The sequence below is a fragment of the Myotis davidii genome, unplaced genomic scaffold (genome assembly GCF_000327345.1).
Source record: "Myotis davidii unplaced genomic scaffold, ASM32734v1 scaffold944, whole genome shotgun sequence".
In the NCBI taxonomy this organism is placed as follows: Eukaryota; Metazoa; Chordata; class Mammalia; order Chiroptera; family Vespertilionidae; genus Myotis; species Myotis davidii.
Genome location: NW_006296283.1, coordinates 1,083,435 through 1,094,425, shown reverse-complemented (window position 1 = coordinate 1,094,425; position 10,991 = coordinate 1,083,435). Strand labels below are relative to the sequence as shown.

General features: G+C 45.4%; 1 protein-coding gene across 1 annotated transcript in view; it reads left to right on the top strand.

The window, feature by feature from the left end:
- The window catches only part of B4GALNT3 (beta-1,4-N-acetyl-galactosaminyl transferase 3), a 109,550-nt gene that overhangs the window by 73,461 nt on the left and 25,098 nt on the right, over positions 1 to 10,991 (top strand). The window contains exons 3-4 of the mRNA XM_006771317.2: positions 8,491 to 8,594; positions 9,613 to 9,690. Coding sequence (XP_006771380.1) covers positions 8,491 to 8,594; positions 9,613 to 9,690 — 182 coding nt within the window. The remainder of the gene's footprint in view (positions 1 to 8,490; positions 8,595 to 9,612; positions 9,691 to 10,991) is intronic.

Genomic DNA, 10,991 nt, shown 5'->3' with positions numbered 1-10,991 from the left:
TTATCTCCCGAGGGGTCCCAGACTGCAAGAGGGCACAGGCCGGTCTGAGGGACCTCCCCTTCCCCCGAGTGCACAAATTTTTGTGCACCAGGCCTCTAGTTCTTTCTATAACACCTCTGTCCCTGAATGTCCTCCAAAAAATATAATTATGGAAACCACACCTTTCCCTCAACTTGGGATGGAACCACCTCCACTAGTTGGGAAGGAGAGTTCCTGGGATCTTGGGCCTCCACTGCTCCTTCCTTCCACTTGGAAGGCAGTAGGAGAAAGAGTATTGGCTTTTGACTAGCTGCTAGGCTATTGTCCCACTACGGCTCCAACCCCTTAGAGCTTCCGTGGCAATGTCAATCTTCGGGTGAGTCCTGGTGACGTTTCTGCTGAAACACTCCATTGCCATCTTAAAGAGTTAGGGTTTTGCTATATCTATGTTGTGTCTCCTAAACTCTTTGGGACCCTGAAGACCAGCTCTCTTATCCCGGAAAATGTTTGCTGAGCATTTTGCCTGACGTTCCTGTAAGTCTGAAAAATCATCGAGCTATATCACATCATTAGCATCCAGTTAGCCTGCTGTCTAATGTGCAGCTGCCTGTTACATAAAGCAGAACTGGCTTCTGTACGCCTTGCATGTGGGCATGAGTGTGAGTGCCACAGCACACACAGGAGTCCACAGACACATTGGTCCTTTCATTTAACATGATGTCTGCCCTAACTGCACCTAGGGATGGATGGAGCTGAACTTCTCTGTTGGTAACTCTCTATCACAGCAGCTGGCAGAGCACTAAGTATACAATGGTGGTAAATAAATGCCTGGTGGTTGATTCATTTATTTAATCTTCCCCAAACTGTTGATTGCTTACTTTTGATTCCAGGAAGGGAAAAGATCGGCCCACATCTTTCTCCATGTTCTGAAGCTTGTCTGTGTCCCAGTCTGGAAAGAATGGAAATGACAAGCCTACTGGTTCCGAAAGATCCTAAAAACACCAAGTGGTCCTTGCCTAGGTCAACCAGAGATTAAAGCACCTTTTTAGTGGGCTTGGCCCTGTTTTAGAAATCCTGAACCCTGTTACCTCTAGGTTTTTCTGAAACCATCCCATTTCTTTAAGGGTCTTCAGTCAAAATTGCCCTTGGAAAGAACGTGTTTGTGGCTGTACTTGTTCTGTCACTTACTAGTAAATGGGGCCTTAGATGTTGTGGGATTTTATTTGTTTGTTTTTTTGTAACAGATGGTGGTGATGATGACATATCCTGGAGGTGCCTCAGAGCCTGGCCAAGTCTTCTGGGGTCTCTACTGATCATATCTATGACTTAGGGCAGTGATGGCGAACCTATGACACGCGTGTCAGAGGTGACACACGAACTCATTTTTTTGTTTGATTTTTCTTTGTTAAATGGCATTTAAATATATAAAATAAATATCAAAAATATAAATCTTTGTTTTACTATGGTTGCAAATATCAAAAAATTTCTATATGTGACACGGCACCAGAGTTAAGTTAGGGTTTTTCTTTCTTTTTTTATTTTTTTTAAGAAATTTTAGTGGTTAACAGTTGTTTTTTTAAATATATATTTTTAATGATTTCAGAGAGGAAGGGAGCGGGAAAGAGAGAGAAACATCAATGATGAGAGAGAACCCGATCGGCCGCCTCCTGTACGCCCCCCACCGGGGACCGAGCCCGCAATCCAGGCATGTGCCCCTGACCGGAATCGAACCTAGGACCCCTTAGTCCACAGGCCGCCGCTCTATCCACTGAGCCAAACCGGCCAGGCAAGTTAGGGTTTTTCAAAATGCTGACACGCCAAGCTCAAAAGGTTCACCATCACTGACTTAGGGAATGGAAAGTTCCTAGCTGGGTTGTGTACAGACCCTATTTCCCAGAGCAGCTGCAGCAGACTAGAAAGGGCATTTGCCTTCTATTTCCTCTCCTTATCTACCCCCTTGAAGATTTATAGATGAATCTAGAAGTTTGGGTGAGCAGGAAACACTGCCAGTAGCGCCAAAACATGAGCATATACCTGGCATAGCTCTGATGCCCCTCTTGGGCCCCCTTTAGGCAGCATCCATCAGGGCAACAGGTATAGTCCCTGGCGTCTTGCTGACAAGCCTCGACTGGCCGGCAGCCACAACCATTACAGCAGCTCAGGTGCTGGCTTGACAGGGAGATGGGAAGCAGCAGCAGCTTGGGGGAGGGAGAGGCTGTGGGGAAGAGGTTCATCAGGGGCCTACTCATCTCTCTCTACTCATACAAAGAGGAGTTAGGGAGACTCAGAATTCCATCTCTCCTGCTCCTCACTCCTCCTCCCCTCAACACCTGTGCTTTGAGGGAGAGTGAGATGGAGCTGACCAAACCATTTAGAATCCTCTGAGTCAACTCCTGCCCACAGACACACACAGCTGCATTGTTTACCTCAGGTTGAGAAGGAAGAGGTGCAGAAACTAGGAAGAGGGCAGCGGGCCTATGCTCAGATGTTTCATGTCCAGTTTTCTAGCTGTTTTGGCATAATTAGGTCTTCATACTCCCTTTAGTTTTTCTTTGGCTTTTCAGAGAGTGTTTGTTAACGGCCAGATTGGAGTATGTGTGTGGCAGATATGGGTGGGTGAGTGGGAGGCAATTGCAAAGGGTTGAGAAGGGGCTAGACTGGTGACTAAATGAGTACCTGACACAGATAGTAATGGCAATGATGGTAGAGGTGGACAAAAATCCTCAAGTATATTCAATAGAAGGTAAAGGAATTAAGGTCACAGGTTTTTGTCCTGACTTCACATGTACTGGCCTCTCTCACTTAGTACCTTAGTGACTTTCAGCAAGATTTTAACCTCTAAGCCTTGTTTTCATGAAGGGTTGTTATATTACATAAAATAATCTATCTTTCATTTAATATGAATATAAGTGTACATATGCCTGACACATAAATGTTAACTGTTAAGGGTACCTCAGTAATAATTTCTCTTGCATCAAGTTCCCTGGGGTGTTAGGGGCTGGAAAGGAAAGGTGAAGCCAACAGACATTGGAGCTTTGGTTTTGCCTTAGAGACTCCCTCCCAGTCCCCGGCTTCCTCCCTGGCTGTCTGTGCCACCTTAGGTTTCTGGTGGGGTCCAGGCCCTGGTGTTTTCTTGCCATAGCATCTTTGTTCTGCTGAGGATGTGTGACTAGCCCTCGCAGTCCCTCCTTCGTTGTCCTAGGTCTCAGTGTTTATTCCTGGCATTTGTGGAACTGTAGTCTGGGTGTCACAACCTCCTGTTTCCTGGACAACCTCCTGTTCTCTCGAGGGACAAGGGCTCCAACTCTGCTCAACTTCTCCGGATTTCATCACCCTTTCTCTGTACAGATGCTGGGCTTCTTAGCACATTGTCTGCATTCACCTGGATCTTTGTGTCCTTTACACCTGTGGGGCCAGCTCTATGAGGCTCCTCCTTCAACCCCATGTTCCCATGGCCTCTTTGCAAGAGGGGAAGGAGCCCTGCCCCACAGCTGGAGATAGAGCTCCAGAAACACAATTTCCATGGCCTCTGCCTCCTGGGTGTGACCCCCTCTACCCCCCTCCCCCCACACACACCTTCTGGATGTGACCACCACCACCTCTAATGCTTCCACTTCTCTTTCAGGCGTTACTCTTTACACCCCATCCTAGGTTCCTGTGTTAGTAAATGGCAACTCCAGGCTTTCAACTGCCAAGGACAGAAATCTTTGAATCATTCTCAATTCCTCTCCCCATATCCAATGCATCATCAGCAGGCCCGTCAGCTATACTTTCAAAATCCAAAATCTGCCTGAGCAGCAAGGGGCTTCCTTTCTTCCTGGTACGAATGTCCCGCTTGACCACATGACATATCAACCAGAGAATCAAACCAGAAGTCAAGAGAAATGAATGCAAGTTTCAGATCTGCTACACGGGGACTAAGAATAAAACGATAACTTGCAGTGTGTTAGGTGTTTTTTATCTTCCAGGCACTAAGTCCTTTACATGGGTTATCTTACTCTGTGACCTTGGACTGATGACTTCGCCTCTCTGTTTCTTTATCTCTAACATGGAGATGACGGTGTGAAGCTGTAGTGAAATAATGTATGTGAGAATGTTTGAAAAAAAGTACCAAGAGATATATGTAGACCCCAAACGATCATCTTCAGGCCTTTGAAGAGTCCATATTACACAGAGGAGGAATGATGGCAAAGTTCCGGCTGATGGTGAATTTGATAGCCCAGTTTTGTGAAGGCAGAATGTGAGGCCCATGGTGCTGCTTTATCTGTCACCTGAGCTCGGGGTGTCTGTCTTCTGGCACAAATGTGACACCTGTTGTAGGAGAAATAGGCCTTGGCAGCTGGCACTCTGGGAGGAGAGGCCTGGCCAGGAGCAGGAGGAGTTCACTTACTAGAAGGCAAGTGACAAGCGTCAATAGTTAAATCAGCACATTCTTTAGCTCCATGTTCCCCAAGGGGACTAAGCAATGCCTGGGTATCCACTAGCTGGGTTAATACAGAGGAAAAGGCAGGGGGAAAGGACCTACCAAATGCCCAGCCCAGTGCCTCACACTTAATAGGCACTTGGTGAATATTAAGTGTGTGTGGTGGGGGATGGCTAGGGGGACAGAGGGATGGGGGATGGGAGAACAGAAAGCAGTACCCATGAAACACAGGAAGTGTTATCTTGCTCTACCACTGAGTCTATGCTGGCCCACAGTCCACTTACTTCTCTGGTCAATAAGCACAGAGAGAAGAGAGTGAGAGAGCTACTGGCCATTTGCAGTTTATAGAATTTTTTTTAAGATCTATTTACTGATTTTTAGAGAGAAAATAAGGGAGAGGGAGAGAAAAATTGATGTGAGGGTGTAACATCAATCGGCTGCCTCCTGTACACAATCCAACCAGGGATCAAGCCTACAACCCTGGTATCTGCCCTAACCGGAATCAAACCGGCAACTTTTCGGTGTACAGGACGATGCCCAAACAACTGAGCCACACTGGCCAGAACTGAAGTTTATGGAATTTCAAACGGGCTAGAACTCACATCTCCTGACTCCCAAGTCCAAAACCCCAAAGTCAGAAATTGTCAGGGGAAAGGAATGCTTACTGAGTACTTACTGAGTACACACTAGGTCTGACATGCATAATTCAGTCTTCACTGGTGCTATGAGGCAGGTGTTTTTATCCCACCATCCAGATGAAGAAACTAAGGTCAAAGTGGTTAAATTACTTGTTCAAGTAGTCACTGTTTCTAAGTGGTGGGTGTACAATTTGACCTTTCTGACTCCAAAGCCTTGCTTGTCTTTCTCCTATATTGTGGTATTTGCAAAGGGAATTTCCTACTCCTTCAATTACTGAAGGCTGGCCTGTGGTCTTAGCACGTATTTCAAAGCCATTCAGACTCACCCGTGACCCAGAGGCAGGACATGGTTAGGATCACTTCCACTCCCCACAGTGGGTTTTGCTTGTTCACTGAGAGAGCCACTGTTTACATTCTTTTAAAGCAGTGGTTCTCAACCTATGGGTCGCGACCCCCTTGGGGGTCAAACAACCCTTTCACAGGGGTCGCCTAAGACCATCGGAAAACACACACATATAATTATATATTGTTTTTGTGATTAATCACTATGCTTTAATTATGTTCAATTTGTAACAATGAAAATACATACTGCATATCAGATATGTGCATTATGATTCATAACAGTAGCAAAATTACAGTTATGAAGTAGCAATGAAAATAATGTTATGGTTGGGGTCACCACAACATGAGGAACTGTATTAAACGGTTGCGGCATTAGGAAGGTTGAGAACCACTATTTTAAAGAGAAATAGAGCTGGACAGTAGTTAAAGGTGATAAATAGAGATTTTTGTTCAGTACTATCACAGTATGGGAGAGAGACTTCAGTGTAGAATTGAGCTCAATTCTGAATATGGCGAAGACAACTGGGGATTAATAGTCAAGAAACAGAGTGAGTGTGTCAGTGCATGAAAAATTACTTAAAAGAGACATTAAGGGTATGGGGATTCTTGCTAAAAAGATTTAACAGGATTCTTCCTAAAAATGGCTAGGCAGGCCAATACAGGGCCCAAAGATGAGGCCTAGTCTACAGGAGGGCTCAGAGAGCCTGTCTAAGATATGGTCAAGGAGAGAGTCTTTATCAATGCCCAGTGAATGCCAGGAGAAGACATGCTGAAGACCAAGTGGTAGTTCATTGACCTTAGGATAAGTTGTCTCACTTTTGGTGTGACTTTTAAGAGTCAAAAGAATTTGATTGGAATTTAAAACTAATTATGAGAAAGAATGCATCTGAGACCTATAACTCCCACTGATAGGACAAAAAGCATTTTTATTTTTGTTTCCTCACAACTTTATCTGAAGTAGATGGTTTTTAGTCATAAGTGCAAAGTCAAGGAAGAGATGACCCAGTCATTCAGAGACAGAAGCAAGCAGGGCCTGCCCTCTCCCTCCCACAGGGTGACTTATTTTTCACTGAGTCACCTGAGCCTCCAGTCACTAGCCAGCAGCTCCCTGGGCTTGCGAAAGGATGGGCTTTTACATGAGTTGTGGCTGAATTGGGATGAGCAGATGGACAAACAGCTTTCCCCTGAGCTCATCCAGAAATGCAGGGTGTAAATCTAGGTGCATTTGTTATCTTTCTGCCTCACTCCCATATCCTCACCTCACTTCAGTGGCCCCAGAATCCTCCTTCCCCAGAACATCCCCTACATGAACTAATCTGACCTGCTGTTCCTGACTGCCAGCTGGCCAGCCATGGAAACAGGAGAGACCTTGATAACAGGCAGAGGGATAAATCTGCACAAGTTTCTATAAACATAACATGCGCAGAGGTTTGATGTCTGTGTAGAAACCCAAAGGCGCAGATCCTCAGCTGAGGCCTCTGTCCCCAGAACTCCTTAAAGTCTGTGCCAAAAAGTCCCACAGAAGCAAATGTAGGCAGAATGAGAAAACTCTGGCTTATGAGACAGAGGCTCTCTGTTCTGATCCTGGCTTTGAAACAACTAATCTGTGACTTTAAACTCTGAGCTTCTCTTTCCCCATCTGTAAAATGGGAATAATCAGACCTGGTCTATTTCATAGATTCTCATAAGGCTCGAGTGCCTATGAGGTGCTTAGTAAACACTAAAGGGGCACACAAAACTGTAAGAAAAGCACCCACACACCCTCATAATCTATCTCCTCCTAGAGGCAGCTACATAAACACTCATGTAGAACACTGATGACCACCTTCTGTGGGCCCATATTTGTGGGTTGTGCTCTTTCCTCTGTCTGGTTGACTGTCTCTCTCCTGGTGCCGAAAAGGGGCTCCTGGGACACTTCTGCTTTCGGCCTGCTATTGGCTCGCAGGGATCAGAGGTGTCGGTCTAACTCCTGTGTGCTGCATCCACTGTAGTATCATGGTAGTGTCTTGATGGAGCTGTTGGAAGGAAAGCAGAAGCTCATTGAAAATCCATCTGAACACTTGGGTTCTAGTCTTAGCCTTGTCACTATATATTAAGTGAGTCCAGATAAGCCATTTGACCAGCCAGGGTCCCATTTTCCTTACCTGGAGATGACTGCATGATCCTGAAAGCCCCTCCAGCCCTTCATAGTCTATGATTCTGATTATGGCTAACAGTGACTTGGTTCCAAATATTCAGAGTCTAACATCCACGCCCAAGCCGTCTCCTTGACACGCAGTAAGCTCTGACCCCCCGTGAATAGCAGTGTGACCACTGAATTCTGATTTCTCCCCACCCTCACCCTCAGTGCAGCTCCTTGCCTCTTTACTTGGTTGTGAATGCAAGCGGTTTCCTGTACCCTCTCACTTTCATCATAGTTTGGCTTTTAGCCTTCCCAGATTTGTGTGAGCCAGATTTATGAGGTCTTCAAGTGATGTTGAAGACCTAGAGCTGTCAGGATACAGGCATCAGTAGTCACACAGCCCCCAGGTCAATCCAGGAATATCTAGGCCTCGAATCTTATAAATGTGTTTGACACACACCAAGTCCCAGGCCCATCCTTTCCTGCCTCCCCCAGATCTGGATGGAATGCTGTGCAGTTGTGGGGTGGGTCTCCCCAACTAGATACCATGCTGTTTCATTGGGCTTGAAGGAAAAAGACAGCTGGAAAGGGAACTCATGCAGGGAAAAGCTTAGTTCTACTGCCTTTCACAACCATTTCTCCACAGCAGCCTTGGGAGAAATCTGCCTCCAATGGAAACTGGGGAAGAATCAGCCTGCACTGGGTTACCAGTGGGAGGATAATGCTCCATTTCCACCTGATTTGTAGAAGATAGCAAATCCTAATGGGCTACCAGCTCATTTCCTCTCTCTCTGCCCAACTGACCTTAGCCAACATTGTAATTTTCTCCCAACACCACCATTCACACTTCATACCCACCATATGAAGAGGGGTGAGGAGCAGCAGAAGGAAAGATGATTATCTGTAGTATTCCCCCAAATCTTACAGATTTATGAGGTCTTCAAGTGATGTTGACCTGTTCCCCTCTTTTTCTTTCCCTTCCACAGGGTATGGCAGCTGGAGAGAACTGGCCAAGGCTCTAGCCAGCAGAAACATTCCAGCTGTGGATCCAAATCTTCAGTTCTACCATCCCCAGAGGCGAGGCCTCCAGGTATGTGGCAGGGCCAGCCCATTTTCCCTGCCAGTGGATTAACATGGGACCTCGGCTGCCCCTGCCCTTGTAGCCTTCAGGGAAACCTGCTTTTCTGTGGTAAGAGAGGCAGTGGAGAGAGTCCCTGGGATGGCAGCCTGACCTCAGAGGATTTCCTAGCTGGGCGGGTAGAGATGTTCATCCTGTCCTCCTCAAAGCCTTCATCACATAGTTTAAGGTGCCCATGTCTGACCCTCCAGGTATGTGACCGCCATCTCCAGCAGCAACAAGGGCTTGAGGTGGGACCCACATGTCCTGCCCTCTGCCAGCCTGAAGACTGGGCTGGTCCTTTAGTTACAATTCCAGATCCTTAATTCTAAGAGTCAGAGGTGATGCGATAGACAGACACCCCCTCCCCTGCAAATAACTGGGGGACAGATTTGTAATGGAGCATTTTTCCTGTAGTGTTTCTTGGACCAACAGTTCCTAGTGAGGAAAGAGCAGCATTGGGTTTGGGGGTGAAGGGGTGGGAGATTAGGGAAATTGCGATTCAATTTAGCCTAGAGCCCAGCGGTTGAGTCTAGAACAGTATGGATCCTGAAGACTGGACCAGAACCAAACTGAACGTGTGGACTTGCACAGTAGGGAACAGTTGGGATATCCCCAAGGGGCTCCCACTTGTTAGGACAAATGAGTGAGAAATCTGGACAGAGTCCTGGAGGATACAGAGGAAGGGAGCCAAGGTCTTGCCCTCTGGAGAGCCTGATCTAATTAGAAAAAGTTTCTTTCCGTATGGGAAGACTGAAAAAAATGCAGGAAGTAAAAGAACCTCGGGAGATACATTGATGAAACTGTAAGGAGGTATATTCCTGAGGGATATAGTGTGACTGATAAATGGAGTGTCCCTTAAGTGGATAAGCTTCTTGGGGCCAGGGCTGTGTCTCCTGACCTCTACTTCCCCAGGGGCACTTTCAATGGGCCCCAAATCCTGTTCTCACCCTAATATTCCTACCAAGTTCATTCTTCACTCTTCTGCCAGGACCAAGACTTTGAGCGAGGTGGGAGCAGTAACAGCAGCTACCTGCAGTGGAATAAAGCTGTTCCCTGGCTCTCAGAGGTAAGGGCTGTCCCTGTTCTTTGAGAGGGTTATAGCTTTTACAGATAATTCTGGAGACCACAGAAAAAATTTTTCCAGTGGTTATTGTTAAAAATGTTTACCTAGACACCCACACCCGCACCCACACGCACACGCACACCCACACCCACACCTGAGGGGGAAAAAAATTTTTTTTTACCTAATTTTGGGGAAAAAAAGATTCCAGGCTTACTCGATTTTCTTGCTTTAGAGAAGAACTAACATTTTCTATGAGCCTACTATGTGCCAGGCTTTGTGTATCATTTCATTTCAGCTTTAATACCCTGTAAAATAGTATCACTATCCTCATTTTATAGGCAAGAAAAACAAGGCTCAGGGAAGCCACGATTTCCATGTCTCTGCCAATTCCCCATATTAAAGATAGTCTTTCCAAACTGTCTTTCTTGAACCATTAAGCCCCATAAGATATTCCAGGAAGAAAGGAGTTCATTGTTAAATAAGGTTTAAAAGCTATATATTGCATCCACTTCTTGGAAATACACATTAGCACATGAAAGTTTCTGAGAAGTTCTGTAATAATCTGTTTAACTTGGTTGAGCTCAGCATGTACCAAACTCATTTGCCTCCTGAATTGCTTTTTCCCACGGAACAGCTATTAATAATCTATGAAACCAGTTTTTTAAGGAACATACACTATGAAAACAGTGTTTTAAGGAATATATGTTGTTTCAGAAAATTTTTACAGGAAGCAGTTAAACGTGAATAAAAAAAAGTTGTCATAACCATCATGATACCTTTTATTTATATAGGATTTGAGATTTTTTCCTTTGGTCAAGAAACTGGAGCTCAGAGAGGTTAATTAACATGCTTAAGATTACCTGAGTAAACACTTATGCCAAGACTCCATAGTACCATGGTGCTTTGGGGGAATATTGTAAATTTAGGTTTCATATTTTACAACTTGTCCACATAGATTACTTTTCTGGGCTGAGTGGTACTGGCTAGCCCATTGTTTTTATCTATACTCATTACAAATTGATCTCTTCAGCCTGGGTGATTTTATTTCCAATCTACCCATTTGCTGTGGGGAGGGAGTGAAGGAGGCAGTATCATGCTAAATGTGACATTAGGAGTAGGTTATTCATCCCGAGAAACTGCCTGTTTAAAGCCCCGAGAGAGGATGGATTACAACACTGGTACACTGACATCATCAGGTAATTATGCCCCACCCCAACTAGAGATAGTATTTTGAAAAGAAGGTGTCTTAGAGACTATTGGTCCAGTGAACACAGTTTGGATCTTTTAAAAAAAGAGAGAGAGAA